Source organism: Trachemys scripta, chromosome 10 (assembly GCF_013100865.1).
Source record: "Trachemys scripta elegans isolate TJP31775 chromosome 10, CAS_Tse_1.0, whole genome shotgun sequence".
NCBI lineage: Eukaryota > Metazoa > Chordata > Testudines > Emydidae > Trachemys > Trachemys scripta.
The window spans coordinates 39,682,859-39,701,166 of NC_048307.1; the positions used below are offsets into that span (position 1 = coordinate 39,682,859).

At 46.8% G+C, this 18,308-nt stretch overlaps 1 protein-coding gene across 3 annotated transcripts in view; it reads left to right on the forward strand.

Annotated features, from left to right (window-relative positions):
• Positions 1-543: 543 nt before the first annotated feature.
• Positions 544-18,308, forward strand: part of STRA6 (signaling receptor and transporter of retinol STRA6) — a 60,646-nt gene continuing 42,881 nt past the window's right edge. Inside the window, exons 1-3 of one of the 3 annotated variants that reach the window (XM_034784669.1) lie at positions 544-996; positions 10,610-10,696; positions 11,363-11,493. In XM_034784669.1, coding sequence (XP_034640560.1) covers positions 11,384-11,493 — 110 coding nt within the window. In that variant the 5' untranslated portion in view covers positions 544-996; positions 10,610-10,696; positions 11,363-11,383. The remainder of the gene's footprint in view (positions 997-10,609; positions 10,697-11,362; positions 11,494-18,308) is intronic. The other 2 variants (XM_034784668.1, XM_034784670.1) reach the window with 2 other exon arrangements.

An 18,308-nucleotide genomic window follows, 5' to 3' on the forward strand; every position in this document is an offset into this window, starting at 1 on the left:
GCAGGGAGGAAGCTTGCACTGCTGTTGGCTGAGCTGTACCCGTCCTGTGACTAGAGAGGACTTCAGTCTCTAGGGCTGTCAATGGGCCCTTTCCCCCTTGCTCTAGTCACATGCAACCAAAAATTGAGTTAACTCAGCTCTCTTCCCAAGCCGTGTTGGATTGGGGCTAGGCCAGAGAGCCCTCCTCATGTATTTGGAGCAACTAGCGGTAGCAGGGGCAAAAGAACAGAGCAAGTCAGATATAAAGGAAAGGGAGGGAAGCTCCTGGGCTAGATTCTCAGCTGATGTAAATTGCCATAGCTCCACTGAAATCAAAGGGGGATTTCTGATTTACACCAGCTGATGAGCTGGCCCATTGACTCCAGTGGAGCTATGCCGATTTACCCCAGCTGGAGATCTGTTCTCCTGCCTTTCATGTCAGCCAGCACAGGCCAAAGTGGGGGCTATTTTGCTGGAGTTTGGTCCCTCAGGGCTCTGGGTTCACTACAGCTCTCAGTGGTGTGTGTGTGTGTGGAACAGCAGAATGGACAAAGTGCTGGGGCGGAGAGCTGTCTGCAGACTCTCCAGAAATGTAGTTGATAATAAAAGGGCGAGCAAAGCACCAACTGGTTGCTTTTAATTTTCTAAACCCTGGGGTGGCCCTGAGCCAAGCCCTCTTAGCAATGGAGGGGATAAAGTTCCCCAGCAATAGAGAGCCTCCTCTCTCCGGTGTGCTGAACTTTGCCTTTAAGCTTGCATGGCTGCATCTCTGCTGGGATCCTCTGATGAGATTAGGAAACACAGGAACAGCTGCAGCAGTTGCTGAGTGCACTTGCCTCCAGACAACTAGCTCTTGGGGGTAACTTTGAAATACAGGGAGAGAAAGCAGGAAAGTGGCTGACCTGTAAGTTTCTCTCAATGAGACTAAATTTTTAACAGGATTACCATCTTCCTACTGTTGCAGAGGAGAGAAGTTTCGTGCATCTGCCCTCCTCTCAGAAGAGTTGACTGAAGAAGGTAACATTTTACTTTGTGGGGGTGTCTTAAGTTGCTGTTCCCTGCTGCAGGGGGGACTTCATTAGTAAACTTTGGCCTGACAAACTAAAAGGGAAATTCAGGCTACTGAATCTTCATGTGACTAGTGATGTTCCACTATTTATTACTCCAGTTCATAAATGCAAACTTTAATCTGCTGCTCCTGGCTGCCAGAGAGTTTGTTTGAGGCACTTAGTTCTGTTCTTGATGTTCAAAATATCACTGGAGCAAAAGGCATTTAGAACTCCCCTTGAGTTTGCTTAGCTAACGATTTCTAATCACCATTGTAAGCTATTAAGTGTCACTTTAAGAACCGCTGCTCTAGAGCTGGGTCTGAGCTGCCCAGTCCAGCTGCAGCTGTTCCAACATTCAGAGGCTGTCCAGACCGGGGGCCCATGCTTTGCCATGCACCCCCACCCCCTTGCAGTTCAGTCATTGGATGGGTTCTGTGGCCAAGGGAACATGGGGTGGGGCGGGGAAATGTGCTACAAGCAGGGGCATGTGGGCCAATTAGCTTCTGAAGTGTGGGGCTTAGGGTGCAGTGACTGTTGCAGGCTGCTATTTGGAGGGGCAGTTGGCAGGCTGGGTGATCAGTGGTGAGGACAGATGGTGGGGTGAGATTCTCCATGGCTGACCAGCCTATTTAGTGCTGAGCAGCCTAGGAAAGGAGCTGCAGCTCAGCGCTCCGTGCAGTGGTGGCACCATTGTCTCCCTTCAGTCTCTGAGCATTTCACCATGTGTGGCTTTAATGCTGAGTCAGGGTCTGAAGGGTTAATAGCGCAGGTGGGGACTGGCATATAGCTGCTTGGTAGGTGGATCCAGCCTTGGCTACTGGACTGGCTTGAGGGGGATTGGCAGAGGCATGGGGAAGCTGAGGGTCCAGGGCAGGTATAACAGGGGGTGCAGTCAGTGAGGTGTCTCAGCAGAGATGTTTGTGGAGTGTGGGAAGCTTGCACAGCCCCTGAATGCACTCTGCCTGTCCCCTGCCAGGAGCACTTCCATGGTGAACACCAAACTCGCTTGCAAACAGCCAGAGAAGTACCCTCTGGCCCAGACTGGCACAACAGTAAATGTGCTTGTCCTTCCAGGGTCTCCCATTCCCACCAGGCTGAAGGCAGTGGGGGTAGGGGGCACTGATGACCTCCAGGAGGCTTCTTGTGTGCGCTATGGGAATTCTCTGTGGGTGATAGGGGCATAGAACATTCTGGGACTTCCCTTGCCCTAGGAGTGTGTGTCTCGCTCTCACTAGTGCTGTACTGGGGCAATTCCAAGGGCTCTGGACTTCAGGGGCTACCGAAATCACTGGCTTCTCCATGCCCCCTTGCCACCAAGGCCCAGGTTTGTAAAGCTACGTAGGCGTTGCGCTCAGCATCGCAATGCCTAATTGATTGAGGAGCCTGACTCCTCCTTTCAAAAGGGACTTAGGAACTTGGGAGCCAGAATTCCAGTTGATGGGGTTTAGATGCCTAAATCCCTTTTGAAAGAGAGATTTATACTCCTAAATTGGTGTGGTGTTGTGACGCTGAGCACAGTAATGTCTACATAGCTTAAAAAATCTGGACCTAAAGCAGTGGTCTCCAAACTTTTTTGATCGCGCACCCCTATCAGTAAAATATTTTGAGCACACACCCCCTGCCGCAGCAGCTCTACCATTTTTGCCGAAGCCAAAAAAAAACTCTGACAGCCACCCGAACTGATGAAGCAAAAAAAAAAAAAGCGCTCCTCCTGCCGCATACCCCCAAGGATCCTCTTATGCACCCCACTTTGGAGACCACTGGCCTAAAGCACCAGTGCAGAAATATCAGGCTTCACAGAGGGCTGTGCTTGGCCACTTTGGCCTGATTCAGTGTTTCCATGAAGCCCATTGTGCTAGCGAGGTTGGAGCAAAGACCATAGGGCAGTCATAAGGACAGTCTTGGAGAATGCTCTCAGTTCAGGGGGTCTCTACTTCAAGCACAGAACCAGCTGTGTCCCCCCTCCAGGAAATCACCCCTATTCTCCCCTCACATGGGGTGGGAGGGGTGTGGCAGGGGCTGCCCTGCAGTGGCCCATGAGGCCCACCTCTTAAAAAACAGGCAGTATGCTAATATATGCACGTTACATAACGTAGGCCCAGATCCTCAAAGGTATTGAAATCAATGAGTTGGGCACCTAAATACCTTTGAGGATCTGGCCTGCACTGGCCTTATTTGATATTCCTCTGCTCTCTACTGCATAGAATCAGAGCTACACAGCTGTGTCGTAGACCCTATACTGCTAACAGCTAATGGGGAGATTCTCCTTTAGCAAAAGTGGGGAGGAGTTGGTGGTTTTGGAGCAGGAGACTGAGTTCTACTGCCACTACCACAGTGATATTCCAGGCACTGTGGTGATTAGCATGAATTCCTGTGCAGCCACAGATTTATTCCACTGCATCACCAGGTTACAGCTTGATACCAGTAGTGGATGATTGGATTTAAGAGCAAATGGCTAATGGTTTCTTCATGGATTTGCTTAACTGCTGGTAAGCTGACAGCTGTTTTGCTTAATTGGCACCTGTGCAAACAGCGTGTGTGAAAAACTGCCCCTCCCTGGTGCAAATAAATAAATCTAACAGACTAAGCAAACCCAGCACAGGCAAATGCAACAGGCGCTGTGGGGAGTTCTGGCCGAGCCATGGCCGATTCCCTCTGTTGTGTTTCGTTCCTGCCTCAGCTCTGTGCGAATCTCAATTGAATTAAACAAAATCCCTTTTAAAAATAAAAAAGGCTCCCAGAACAGTTCTGGAGATGGATCTTTATCATTTTTATTAAAAGCTGCACAATGCACTGTCATTACACTGGGGGGGGGAGAGAGAGAAGAAGGAGTCCACCTCTTCCAGCCTCACTTCCCCCCACTCACTTCATAGTGGTGATATGCAAAAGCTCCCTAGGGAGTGATAGTGGGAAATGAAGACTATGAAAGGCTTTTATTGAGACCATCAATCTCGCTGGTGCTGCTGTGATCAAAGCCCCAGCCTTCGCAGGCAGAGGTTAGCTGGAGGAGCAAAGCGATCAGGTTTCGGGTAATGGCTGGGTGGAGTGAGGCTCTGTGCGGTGGGAGAGCACAAGAATCTCTGTGTTCCCAGCTCAGTGGGGAGTGAGGGATGGGTAACGTTTACTCCTAATGCCTGGGGCCAGGGAGAGGTCCAGGCTCAGGATTGCTCAGTGGAGGCTTGACAAGGCTCCAAAACAAATTGGTCTGTGTGGAGACATTGTCTCCATATGTTGGGCCTGATCCTCAACTGGAGTCCTCAATCACTCTAGCTACTCTCACTAGCATTGGGCTCACTGTGATTTCCTCTTCCGATATGGGCCCGAGCCTGCAGTCCTTACTGAGCAAAATTTCATGCTGAAGTTGGCCAGGCCTGCAGGGTTGAGCCTTGAATGCAACAGGCCCTCTGCATGCAACCTGGTAGCTAACTCTTTAGCTGCTGGACTAACAGCACGCTATGGAGAGCACACAGACAATTTCACACCCGAGCCCTGAGAATCCCCTCACTCTTGCATAGCCTCTGCTCTGCAGGCCACAGGCCCGGATAGGTTGTCCTGTGAGCCCCATCCCCACTGTTCTTTCTTTAACCCTCAGGGTGCCATACAGCAGTGCAAGACATTATCCCACCTTGAGGTGATGCCACCAGAGTACTGCTAGCACCTGATGGCCCAGGTCCTCAGGCATTGAGGCATGCAGCGTCCATTGATAGCTGTGCTGAAGAGACTGTCCTTAGGAACCAGACCCAGTCCCTCCATTTATGGCTCTTCTCCAGAGGCAAACTGGTGTAACTGCGAGATTCTCTCCTGGGTGCATGACCCCAGGGAGCCTGCACTGCATTGGTAGATTAGTCAGCTAGTGAATCCTATATCTGACTCACCCCAATAGTCTGGCTAAGGATGGGAGCGCTGAAGAATCATTGTACTTAGCACTGGAGGAACAGCCTTGAACTGCCAAATCCATGACAACATTGGAAAGTCTCTGAGGCTCCCCCTGCCTGCTTGTCCTCAGCAGCTGTTGCTTAGTCACAGATGTGGGACTCCAATCAGCTAATGATACAGAACAAAACTAGCCTCCTTCTCCTCTCATATACCACAGCCCCCTCCCCCGCAGCCTTCAAAAGCTAAAGACCCTTGGGCTAGCCAGTGCGTGGATGGGAGACCTCCTAGAAGCAGCTGCCTGGGCTGTTGGGGCTCAATAGGTGGAACTCTGCCTTCTAGGTCAGTGCTGACCTTGTGGCCACAAGGTTCTAGAGTTTGCTTGCTGTATTTCCAGATTGTGCATTAAGCCAAGACCCTGACCACTGGTGATGTATAAACCCTGCAAGGTACTTCAGGTAAGAATATGTGACCATATTTCCCAAAGGGAAAACTGGACATCCCCAGCCACTTGCCTGAGTGCCCTGGCCCCACGCCAGGCTGTTGCCGGAACCCTGCCGACCCCACACATTCTGGAACGCTACCCCTCCAGCCCAGCCTCCCTGCCTGTGTGGGGCTGGCATCTCCGCCTGCCCTGCCCCCAGCATGTTCCTCCGCACTGCACCCCACTTTATATATATATATATAAGTTGGGATTGTTGGGACAGGGCTTAAAAAAAGGGACTGTCCCAGCCAAAATGAGACATATGGTCACTCTAGGTAAGAAGGAGTTCCCAATTTGCAAGAATTGTAACTTGATTTTTCTTACAGAGTTGCATTAGGCTGTGACATCAGGCAGCTAGAGTTGTATTCCCAGCTCTGCCACTGGCCTGCTGGGTGGCCTTGATAATTCCTGTCCCTGCTCTGTGCCTCAGTTTCCCAATCTGTAGAATGGGGATAATGATACCGACTTCCCTTTGTAAAGTGATGATGAAAAGAGCTACAGTATATAAGAACTAGAGATTGTTGTTGGTTTCCTACAAATGGAGCAGCTCAGCAAGGTTCATTCCTCTGTCTCCCTGCCCCCAGCCCCCAGAGTTTCTGTAGTCACACATCCTCTGCTGCAGGCACTTTCTCAAGGCTCTTTGTGTCATGTGTCTGAGAGCAAGTAGATGGAGACTGTTCTAAAATGCCAGGCTTGGAGCTATGTTTAATTTAAATACCATGGGCCAGATCCTTGGCTGGTGCAGCCTGGCAATGATCCGTGGATGCTGACTTATGCCAGTTGAACATCTGGCCATATGTTTTAGTAGCAGCAGTTGCAACACATGTTGAAGCCTAGTTTCCAAATGCAGGTACTTTACTAAAAGCTGCCCTGGTCCATCCATTTTGTAAACCCTGGGGTGTGCACCTAGTTTGCTTCCCCTCAGGATGCCTTCCAGGGTGAACCGATTCTTCTATGGTGCTGCAAGGAGCTGCATGGGTTTTATAGGCTCCTTCTTTTACTGAGTGCTACATTCTTGGCAGGTGAATCACAGATGCAGGGGCCTGGCTTCGGAACATGATGGTCTCACTAGTCCTGGCTCCTTGTGGGGGTTTGTAAAGGGAGAACTAATGATGATGCAGGAGGTAGTACAGTGGATTCCTTATGAGAGGGAAGGATGAATCTTGTGGCTAAGGCACTGGAGTGGGACTCAGGAGGCTTGGGCTTGATTCCTGGTTCTGCCAGACTCCTGGTGTGACCTTGGCAAGCCACTTAATGCCTCTGCTCCTGCTGGAGCTGAGTTCTGCTGGGTTCTGTCTCACCCACCCTTTGTCTGCCTCATCTACTTAGGCTGAGAGCTCTTCAGCACAGGGTTGGCCTCACTACATGCATGTACAGCAGCTAGTGCAAGAGGGCCCCACCCTTGGTAGGGGCTCTGGGAGCTAATGGGTTGAGATGGAGCCCAGCTAATCTGGACTGTGTAAACGTTCTGGGGTGTTCCAGACTGAATGTTCGATTCAGCACATTATGGAAATAAAGAGGCAGCTGCAACGTTGGGACTTGAATCCAAACATGCCCCAAGTCTGGAGTGGCTGGATCTGGAGGGGTGTCTTTGGGACTGCCACTGTGGAAGGCAAAGCATCATTCTGCACCAGCTACCTAGGCTCCAGAGTGGCACCAGACGGAAGCAGCTGGTGATGGTTCCCTTATCTGTATTCGAGGGCAAATGGGGACTTGCGTCCCTTGGAGAGGTGTGACAAGGATGCTGTTTGGAAAGTGCTTTGAAGATATCAAATAGAATCTCAGGGTCAGAAAGGACTGCCAGGGTCATTGAGTCCAACCCCCTGCCAGGATTTGTTGTGTCTAGAAAATGCAGTGAGTACTGAGCATTGACAAACACTTGCTATGTAAGCCTAGGTGTTGGTGTGCACTGTTGTTGTGCTGCGACATTTATCTACAACTCTTCTTGTGCCTTCCACAGAAAGAGCAATGGTGACATGGAACAATCTCAGCAGCTTCCCCAGAGAAGATTCCTGGCTTGGTCTCTCCAGGGAGTAACATGCTCTAATGCAAAACCTTAATAGCAACCTTGGTGCCACTAAAGGAGAATAACTTCCCAACAGTATGAATGTGGGGTGGTCAGATGTGCACATCTGTTGATCAAGAGTATATGAGGTTGCTGCTAAAGTTTACATTGGAGCATGAAGTGGATAGAAGCTGGGATATAAAACATAACTTCTCATGCAGTGTGTTATTAGCAGCATTATAGGCAACATGAAGGTGGCAAGGAATGCTGGAGATTTTTTTCCTTACTTCCATGCTTTGCAGGTTATGGGGGAGTCTGGAGGAACCTGAAATGTCACTAACTGAACTCTAAAAAAAGAACAGGAGTACTTGTGGCACCTTAGAGACTTACAAATTTATTAGAGCATAAGCTTTTGTGGACTACAGCCCACTTCTTCGGATGCATATAGAGTGGAATAAATATTGAGGAGATATATATACACACATACAGAGAGCATGAACAGGTGGGAGTTGTCTTACCAACTCTGAGAGGCCAATTAAGTAAGAGAAAAAAAGACTTTTGAAGTGATAATCAAGCTAGCCCAGTACAGACAGTTTGATAAGAAGTGTGAGAATACTTACAAGGGGAGATAGATTCAATGTTTGTAATGGGTCAGCCATTCCCAGTCCTTATTCAATCCTGAGTTGATTGTATCTAGTTTGCATATCAATTCCAGCTCAGCAGTCTCTCGTTGGAGTCTGTTTTTGAAGTTTTTCAGTTGTAAGATAGCCACCCACAGGTCTGTCATTGAATGGCCAGACAGGTTAAAGTGTTCTCCCACTGTTTTTTGAGTATTATGATTCCTGATGTCAGATTTGTGTCCATTAATTCTTTTGCGGAGAGACTGTCCGGTTTGGCCAATGTACATGGCAGAGGGACATTGCTGGCACATGATGGCATATATCACATTGGTAGATGTGCAGGTGAACGAGCCCCTGATGGTATGGCTGATGTGATTAGGTCCTATGATGATGTCACTTGAATAGATATGTGGACAGAGTTGGCATCAGGCTTTGTTACAAGGATAGGTTCCTGGGTCAGTGGTTTTGTTCAGTGATGTGTGGTTGCTGGTGAGTATTTGCTTTAGGTTGGGGGGTTGTCTGTAAGCGAGGACAGGTCTGTCTCCCAAGATCTGTGAGAGTAAAGGATCATCTTTGAGGATAGGTTGTAGATCTCTGATGATGCGCTGGAGAGGTTTTGGTTGGGAGCTGAAGGTGACAGCTAGTGGTGTTCTGTTATTTTCTTTGTTGGGCCTGTCTTGTAGGAGGTGACTTCTAGGTACTCGTCTGGCTCTGTCAATCTGTTTTTTCACTTCAGCAGGTGGGTATTGTAGTTTTAAGAATGCTTGATAGAGATCTTGTAGGTGCTTGTCTCTATCTGAGGGATTGGAGCAAATGCGGTTATATCTTAGAGCTTGGCTGTAGACAATGGATCGTGTGTGTGTCCTGGATGGAAGCTGGAGGCATGTAGGTAAGTGTAGCGGTCAGTAGGTTTCCGGTATAGGGTGGTATTTATGTGACCATCGCTTATTAGCACAGTAGTGTCCAGGAAATGGACCGCTTGTGTGGATTGATCTAGGCTGAGGTTGATGTTGGGATGGAAATTATTGAAATCATGGTGGAATTCCTCAAGGGCTTCTTTTCCATGGGTCCAGATGATGAAGATGTCATCAATGTAGCGCAAGTAGAGTAGGGGCGTTAGGGGACGAGAGCTAAGGAAGCGTTGTTCTAAGTCAGCCATAAAAATGTTGGCATACTGTGGGGCCATGCGGGTACCCATAGCAGTGCCGCTGACTTGAAGGTATATATTGTCCCCAAATGTGAAATAGTTGTGGGTGAACTCGTAGACTCTTAGTTTGTGGGTTTTTGTGTCTGTGTTTTGTGTCTCCCCCCTCCACCCCCCCCCCGCCGAAGTCTCTAATTGAACCAGGAGTCTGCAAATATGGTTTTAATTCTCCTATCTAGTTGCCTTGGGGTATTTCCAGTACTTCCTGTTTTTCGTTTTGACTGGGCTGGAGATACAATAGGAGAGCGTCTCTTGGAATGTTAATTTGGTCCTAGGTGCAACCAGGGAAATCAGATACATGGACCAGTGTCATGTCTTATTTTAACTAAACACTTTCAATTCCCAGCCCTGCCATAGAATCCCTCTGTGCTCCTGGGCAAGTCACCCAGACCCTCCCAACTTCCACTGAAACTAATGAATTGAGGTTTTTTAATTTCAATGGAAATTAGGCTAAATTCCTTTGCAGATCAGGGTCTCAGTCTCTCTGTGCCTCAGCTCCCCATCTGTAAAACAGGGATGAGAGCATTGGTCTACCTCCCAGGGGTGTCGCGACGGTAGATACATTAGATTGTGCTCAGATAATGTGGTAGTGGGAGCCATATGGTGCCTTAGTCAAAAAAAAAAATGCTGAAAGTGTTTTTAAAAAGTCATCAAAAATTCAATACTGTAATAAATTGCTATTTCTTCATATTATTGAAGGGAAATGGTAAATGTCCAGGCCAATCTGTGGCAGCAGCAAGCAACTTTGAGGGATACAAAATATTTTTTCTCTGAGCAGGGGGGTTATTCCAAGTATCAGGGAAAGGGACCATGGAAAAAGAATGTTCAAACCTAGGAGCTTAAAGTTATGCATCTGAATCCATAGGTAGGGACCTAAATAAAAGTCCAGATCATCTCCGGTTACTGTTGATTTCAACAGGCACTGTGGATATGCAATACCTCTGGAACATTAAGCCGCTTTTATTTAGATGCCAATGTATGGATGTGGGAACCTAACTTTAGGATCCCAGTTTGAAATCTTGGCCTGTTTCTATTTTCCTCTTCTCTGATTCTGACCTCTGTCAAGCTGCTCGATAAGGGTCAACTTCTGGTCCCCTTACTCGTACTGAGCAGTGCCTGACTCAAGTGAGTGGGATGACTCTTTGGAGTCAAGTGGGGAAGGGTATCGCAGTCTGGCTCTAAATGATCTCTTCCACCTCTTTACAAACCACTGTGATGCTGCACTGAGCAACTGTTGGCCTTACAGAAGTTTGCACAGAAAGTCCATTCGAGGAGCCAAGTAGTGCTAGTCTGGCATTCGTTCTGCTCTGCAATTGTAAACCTATTTCTGGACCTCTGTTTTGCCGATAAGGAAGGTTGTTCTCCATCCCTTTGATTTGATGTCTTTCTCTTCAGCAGTAGAACAGAGAGTTGACTCATCTCCAGGGTCTGAAATATCCCAGATGAAGTGAAGGCTAGAGGCAGAGGAGTTACAGCATCAGCGTGAGTGAAAAGCACAGGGGGCTGTTTGACTGGTATAGCGATGTACTATGTGGAACAGAGGCTTAAAATGCCCCAGGAAGTGTGTAGAGCCTGGTTCAATCCTTTGTTCAGACAGTTACCGCACTGACCTTCTTGATTTTTTTCTAGGTTAGCCTGTGTCTTGCTAGGGAGCCAAATCTTGACCCTTGCACAACTCCCAGGCTTTCATGTAAATGCTGTTATGTAACTAAAACAAAGGCTCTGATTCTCTGGGCACTGAGCCTGGGTAGGAGGGGTGGGGGAGAGAGTGGAAGGGACCCAGTTAAACATGCCTTGAGCTCTTTAATCTTTTTAGCTCCAACCAAGATTGGATTTTTCATGGTAGAGATTTGGTTTTTTTTTACTTTTGTTTGTATCCGCTGTTGAAATGATGCAAATTCATATCGCAAAGAGTCCTAACTGGGAGAGAGAGATTCTTACCCCCCACCTCCCAATCTGTCAATGTGAACCTCCAGTACCAAGAGCACAAAGTAGCCTGTGCAATCTTAGCATTTTGAACGGACCCTAGAGAACTCCAGGGAAGACATCTGTAGCAATCCTTGTGCGTATTTTTGCTCTACCAAGAACAGAAGTAAGAGGTGTGTTGTTGGTTTTTTTCTTTTTTTAATTCTTCTTTCTTTTTCCCAGCGGAGGTAGAGAGAGAAGGGAATGGCAAACGACAGCTCCTTGGCAGTCCACGGCTCCCTTGCTTACGATGACTTTGCCAGTTCTGACTGGTACATGTATGAATCCATGGAACCCGAGACGCCACAGGATGAGTGAGTGATTAACCCTTGGGTTTTTTCCCCAGTTATGCCCTGCAGCCGGAGGGTGCCCTGTCCTCAGTTAGCCAGGGGAATCATTTTTGTCTCAAATTCCCATTTTCCTGGAATGAAATTTTATTTTTCTGATCAAGGAAAGTAGGCACTCCCCTCCATGCATGCACATCTTTTTCCATCTCCCCACCCTCCCAACTTTCTCCTCGCAGCTACTTCCCACTAGTGACTTTTTAGAAAAATAACCAAATAAAAAATCTGCAATAGCAACACTTGACTCTGGTTGTAAAACCTGACCACTCTATGCCTCAGTTTTCCCATCTTTAAGATGGAACTAATAACCTCCAGCTACCTGGCACATGTGCTGATATTCCTTCAGCATGCAAAGCGCTATGTTAGTGTTATCTGTGCATCACTGTACTGGTGTTGCTTTTTGTTGCTGCTTGTGACATCTGATTTTTGTGAAGGAGAGGCTGTGTAATGCAGCACTGCATGACACCAGAGCTGGCCCATGGTATCGTTAAGGAACCTCACTACTTCCTCTCTCCACCTTTTCCTACTTCCTGGCATGAGCACTTTAAATTGGCCTCCTGTTGACAACTGCAGGTTGGGACATGCCACTCAGGCCAGTTAAGACAGTTGCTTTGCCATATGGGACAGAGTTCTTCATTACAATGCACTGACTATGTAACCCATTGGTATGCGTGTTCCAGGTCCCAGTCTGTGAACAATCCACAGAGGGTATGAGTGAGTTTAAACCCCCAGCTAAGGAGTCTGGGCTCTTTTGCCTAAGCTGTAGCAGCTCATGTTCCTAGCTCTGGAGGGCTCTGTTGCAATCCCAAGTGTCTGCCATGGGGAGATTGTCCCACAACTGCACTGTGGGTACCCCAGTCTTGTATGTCCATGTTGGTGACATTGTTTATGTGCAGGGTGCTCTCAAAGGAGTCCTTTGCCACTTAGCAATCTAACACTTGTTTCAAGTTGGTGTTTTCAGTAACTACTGCAGCATTATGATGTATCTGTTGTCTTGGGAAAAATATTATCCCTTGTGGATGAACAGCATATTTAGATCCATTTATATAGTGTGTTGCTAGCAAGAGCTGATGGCTTGTGGCAAATCCTTGTTACCATGCAAACTGCAGAGACAACAGCCCCTGCATTGGCTCCACCATGCCTTAGCAAAGCACCTAGTGACAGAGGGTGTGGAAAAAGCTAATGTACTCAATGCTTTTTTTTGCCTCTGTCTTCACGAACAAGGTCAGCTCCCAGACTACTGCACTGGGAAGCACAGTATGGGGAGGGGGTGACCAGCCCTCTGTGGATAAAGAAGTGGTTCAGGACTATTTAGAAAAGCTGGACGAGCACAAGTCCATGGGGCTGGATGCGCTGCATCCGAGGGTGGTAAAGGAGTTGGTTGATCTGATTGCAGAGCCATTGGCCATTATCTTTGAAAACTCATGGTGAGCGGGGGAGGTCCCGGATGACTGGAAAAAGGCTAATGTAGTGCCCATCTTTAAAAAAGGGAAGGAGGAGGATCCGGGGAACTACAGGCCAGTCAGCCTCACCTCAGTCTCTGGAAAAATCATGGAGCAAGTCCTCGAGGAATCAATTCTGAAGCACTTAGAGGAGAGGAAAGTGATCAGGAACAGTCAGCATGGATTCACCAAGGGCAAGTCATGCCTGACTAATCTCATCATAGAAGGCAATTAGGTAACTGGCTCTGTGGATGGGGGGAAAGCAGGGGACGTTATTCCTTGACTTTAGCAAAGCTTTTGATACGGTCTCCCACAGTATTCTTGCCAGACAGTTAAAGAAGTATGGGCTGGATGAATGGACTATAAGGTGGATAGAAGGCTGGCTATATCATTGGGCTTAACGGGTAATGATCAATGGCTCCATGTCTAGTTGGCAGCTGGTATCAAGCGGAGTGCCCCAAGAGTCGGTCCTGGGGCTGTTTTTTTCTTCCAATATCTTCATTAATGATCTGGAGGATGGCGTGGATTGCACCCTCAGCAAGTTTGCAGATGACACTAAACTGGGAGGAGTGGTAGATACACTGGAGGGTAGGGATAGGATACAGAGGGACTTAGACAAATTAGAGGATTGGGCCAAAAGAAATCTGATGAGGTTCAACAAGGACAAGTGCAGAGTCCTGCACTTAGGACAGAAGAATCTCATGCACTGCTACAGACTAGGGACCGAGTGGCTCGTCAGCAGTTCTGCAGAAAAGGACCTAGGGATGAGAAGCTGTATATGAGTCAACAGTGTGCCCTTGTTGCCAAGAAGGCTAATGGCATTTTGGGCTGTATAAGTAGGAGCATTGCCAGCAGATCGAGGGACGTGATCATTCCCCTCTATTCAGCATTGGTGAGGCCTCATCTGGAGTACTGTGTCCAGTTTTGGGCCCCACACTACAAGAAGGATGTGGAAAAATGGAAAGAGTCCAGTGGAGGGCAACAAAAATTATTAGGGGTCTGGAGCACATGACTTATGAGGAGAGGCTGAGGGAACTGGGTTTATTTAGTCTGCAGAAGAGAAGTATGAGGGGGGATTTGATAGCTGCTTTCAACTACCTGAAAGGGGGTTTCAAAGAGGATGGATCTAGACTGTTCTCAGTGGTAGCAGATGACAGAACAAGGAGTAATGGTCTCAGGTTGCAGTGGGGGAGGTTTAGGTTGGATATTAGGAAAAACTTTTTCACTAGGATGGTGGTGAAGCACTGGAATGGGCTACCTAGGGAAGTGGTGGAATCTCTTTCCTTAGAGGTTTTTAAGATCAGGCTTGACAAAGCACTGGCTGGGATGATTATTTGGGGATTGGGCCTGCTTTGAGCAGGGGGTTGGACTAGATGACTTCCTGAGGTCCCTTCCAAACCTGATATTCTATGATTCTATGAAAGCACGTTTTCTCTTTCTCCCATGATCCTGCTGCTACTGCAGTCCATATGAGCAGGATTAGGCACAAAGTGTTGTTTCATTTCCATGCATTGTCAAGTTTTGTCTCTATTGCCCTGATTTAGGACAGCACCCAAGCACACGATCAACAATAATCATTCTTGAATTTGATCATTCCTATGTAAGGATGATGGGGAATGGAATGTTTTTATTCTTTCCCAATGGAAATACAGTTCACCCCTTTGCTCCAGGGTCCCCAATAAGAATAGGGGTTAGCACCATGTAGAGAACAAAAAACCTCTAAAGTTTGCAGAGTCTGATAATATTTTGACTGAGGTTCTAAATCTTGATTCATATCAGGGTAAATATCATTGAAGTGTCGATTGGAGGTTGATCACCGAGAATTGTCAAAAAAGGTTGGATTAAACTAAACACAGCTGTTTTTGAATTACTGTTTTGCTTTGCAGGTTCTAGAATTAGTGTTGTTTACTGACTGATTTTATGCTTCTCTGTATTTCTGGGTTCGGAAGAAGTGAGGGTGCTGAAATATTGTCCCATGGGCATTTCTACGCTTGTGAAATAAGCATTGCCTCCCAAATCTCTTAAAACAACCTGCTCTTGTAGGCTGTCTTCACTGCAAAAGAGAGGGTGTCTCACATGGTGATGTCTCCACTGGGTTGTTACATCAACAGAGCTAAGGTCCAGGCAGATTTTTACCCTGATGTGGGAAGCCTATGGTTTACTTTGGCTAGCTACATTGAGGTAAACATGACAGTGGTTTGTTTGCACTAGGATTTTATGTTGAGATAGCTCCCTTGATTTAAAAACAGACCACTTCTTTCGGTCAAGACCAAGTCCTAGTGAGCTGACTCTTGCAGACGAGGGAGGTTTGAGGAAGTATCTGAACTTCAGAATGCTTCTCTAGCTACCAAATAAGTCAATGACACCTAAGGTCAAGTCTACACTACAGAGCTGTGTCAGTATAATTCTATCACTCAGAGGTGTAAAAAACCCACACCTCGGGGTAAGGTAGTTGTACTGACCTTACACCCCATGTAGACAGCTCTATGTCAATGGGAGAGCTTCTCACACCCACATAGCTACTGCCTCTCAGGGAGATGGATTAACTACGTCTACGGAAAAAGCTCTCCTGTTGGTGTAGTAGCATCTTCACTAAAGTGTTGCAGCTGTGCCGCTGTAGCACTGTACATGAAGACAAGGCCTCAGTGTGTGACTTAGGGAGGTAGTGTGGCCTAGTGGATAAAGTACTGGACTGGGATTTAGGAGACCTGAGTTTTATTTCTGGTTTTTGCTACTGACCTGCAAGGTGACCTTGGGCAAGTAATTTCCTCTCTGCCTCAGTTCCCCATCTGTAAAATGGGGTAATGATACTGACCTCCTTTGTAAAGTGCTTTGAGATAGACTACTATACAGTGCTAGATAAAAGCTAGATCTTATTACTACATGACTGACTGACTGCTTTCCATTACATGTGCTTCTATGAGGAAGGCAGGTCTGATGATAGAGCTCAGGATATGAGAATCTCAAATGTCAGTGTGTGGAGTGCAGGCATCTGCAAGATGCTTCATCTAGGTGGGATTGCCCAGCCTGCTTTCCCTCCTATTCACGGTGGCCATTGCATTGCCCCTTGAGTAGGAAAGTAACATTCTCTGTCTAATGGGAGAGGGGGTTTGTCTTGGGCCCAAACTTTTGACAGTCATTAATGATTTTAGGTGCCTTAATTTTAAGGGGCATAACTTGTGACTCCTTTTAAAGGGGGCTGATGGTCACAGGTTGGGTGTTCAGCCCTCTATGATAATCAAGTTGGACAACCCAAAAGTAAGATGCCTAAAATCAGGCCTTTGTTTAAAACTTGTATTGTATTCGTTCCACTGCTCTGCTTTTCACACCCTGCTGTCATCTGTTCTGTTCCTCTCTCTCTTCCTGGAATGCATTGCTTGATGAATGTGTTGTGTAACCCACCCACCCCTTGAACTGTAAAGTGCCATTGGGGCACTACCTGCAGCACATCATCCAAATTATTTACGCTCCGAGACCTGATGCTCATTAAGAGGCCTCTGTGTGAATGAGAACTACAGCCAATCACCTGGGAGGGAGGGGAGTATTTACCTGTTGTACTGTAACAGTGCCTTGGTTTGTGCCAGCGGCTGTACAAACACAGAACAAAACGGTGCCCCCTGCCCCCAAACAATTGACAATCCAAGTAAACAGAAACTTGTTGTGCCAACATCTTTGTGAAGAAAGGTTTGCTTTATTTCCAGCAGCTCTCAGGGTTGCTCTGAGATTATTTGTTTATTTCAATGAAAACTTTGGGCCAAGAATGTCTGTCACTCCACCCCTGGCTCTTATGAAAAGCAATATCAAAGCTTTTGTTACCAATTCCATTCCAGTTCTCTTCTTGACCCCTTCTAACTTTATCTCATTCTTACTCTCAGGTCACAAGTAAATATTTTGGAGGTAAAGTTTAAAAAAAAATACAGCTTTCTTTTTATATCTATATTGTAAATTCAGTAGAACTTTGCCGTAGCACACACCTGACAGCCATTTTTTTATGATAACTATGTCCCAATCTTTCAGCAAAGATTTACTAAGACTGAATTATGGAAGATGCACTAATTTACAAAATATACTACTGAACATTAATCTGTGCTGTAGGTTGTCATAACAAGAAATTGGTGAAAAATGCCTGTTTTCTGGTAAGAATTTTTAACTTTGTGGGGAGATTTTGGGGAAAATCTCATTCCTTTTTCTGTAATCAAAACTCTAAACACACCTCGCCAAAATCTTCAGTAAAAATGTTCATGTTTTGAAAATAAAATCAGAATCTTTACCAAGAAAATTGTTACTGATTTTTTTCTTTAAAAAAATAGAAACGTTTTTACTAAAATGGAAAGTCTTGCAGAATATTGTCAATCTGGTCTAAAAGCCATTCTTAATTTCCTGTCCTGCCAAAACCACCCAAAAAACCCCTCAGCCTCTTGGTGTTCTCATTGAAATCTGGTCTAATCAGAACTCATTCAAATGAACTTTATTCTGATAACATGCTTTTCATCCCTAGACCTCAAAGCATTTGACTTACCCCCATTTTACAGAAGGGAAAACTGAGGGATAGGGAAGTGAAATGACTTAACCAAGGGCACTCGGCAAATCCGTGGAAGAGCTGGGAGTAAAACTGCTGTATTCACTAGGCCAGTGGTTCTCAACCAGGTGTCCAAGATGCCCTGGGGGCTGTGAGCAGGTTTAAGGGGGTTTGCTAAGCAGTGCCAACATTAGACTTTCTGGGGCCCAGGGCAGAATGCCAAAGCCCCACCACATGGGACTGAAGCCCAAGGCCCCAAGCCCCATCATGCAGGGCTGAAGCTGGAGCCTGAGCAACTTAGCTTCACAGGGCCCCCTGTGGTGTGGGGTCCTAGGCAGTTGCTCTGCTTGATACTCACTAACACTGGTCCTGGCTTTTGTATGCAGAAAATCAGTTGTGGCACAGGTGGGCCATGGAGTTTTTATATTGCGGGGGCGGGGCTTCAGAAAGAAAAAGGTTGAGAACCCTTGCACTAGCAACATTGCCTCCCAGGAACAAAGTTCACTTGCTGATGTCAGGTTTTTATTTTGTGTTTATTCAGTTGAGCTCTGACTCTGCACCATTGCCATCAATGGGAGCTCTACCTTTCACATCAATGGATGCAGAATCAGGCCTTAATTAATTTGTAATGTTTTGGCCACTAGCAATGGGCTTCTCTGTTGCTGAGTTCCTCTTGCATTCCAAAAGTCATCAGTCCTTAATCTCTTATGATGCAAAACAATCTATTTTTAAGTCTCTCAGTACACACATCAAATCTTAAGATGGCATCACGTATTTTAAACACTTCGGAAGAGGCTGCTGATGAGTTGTGGAGGCAGGCAAGA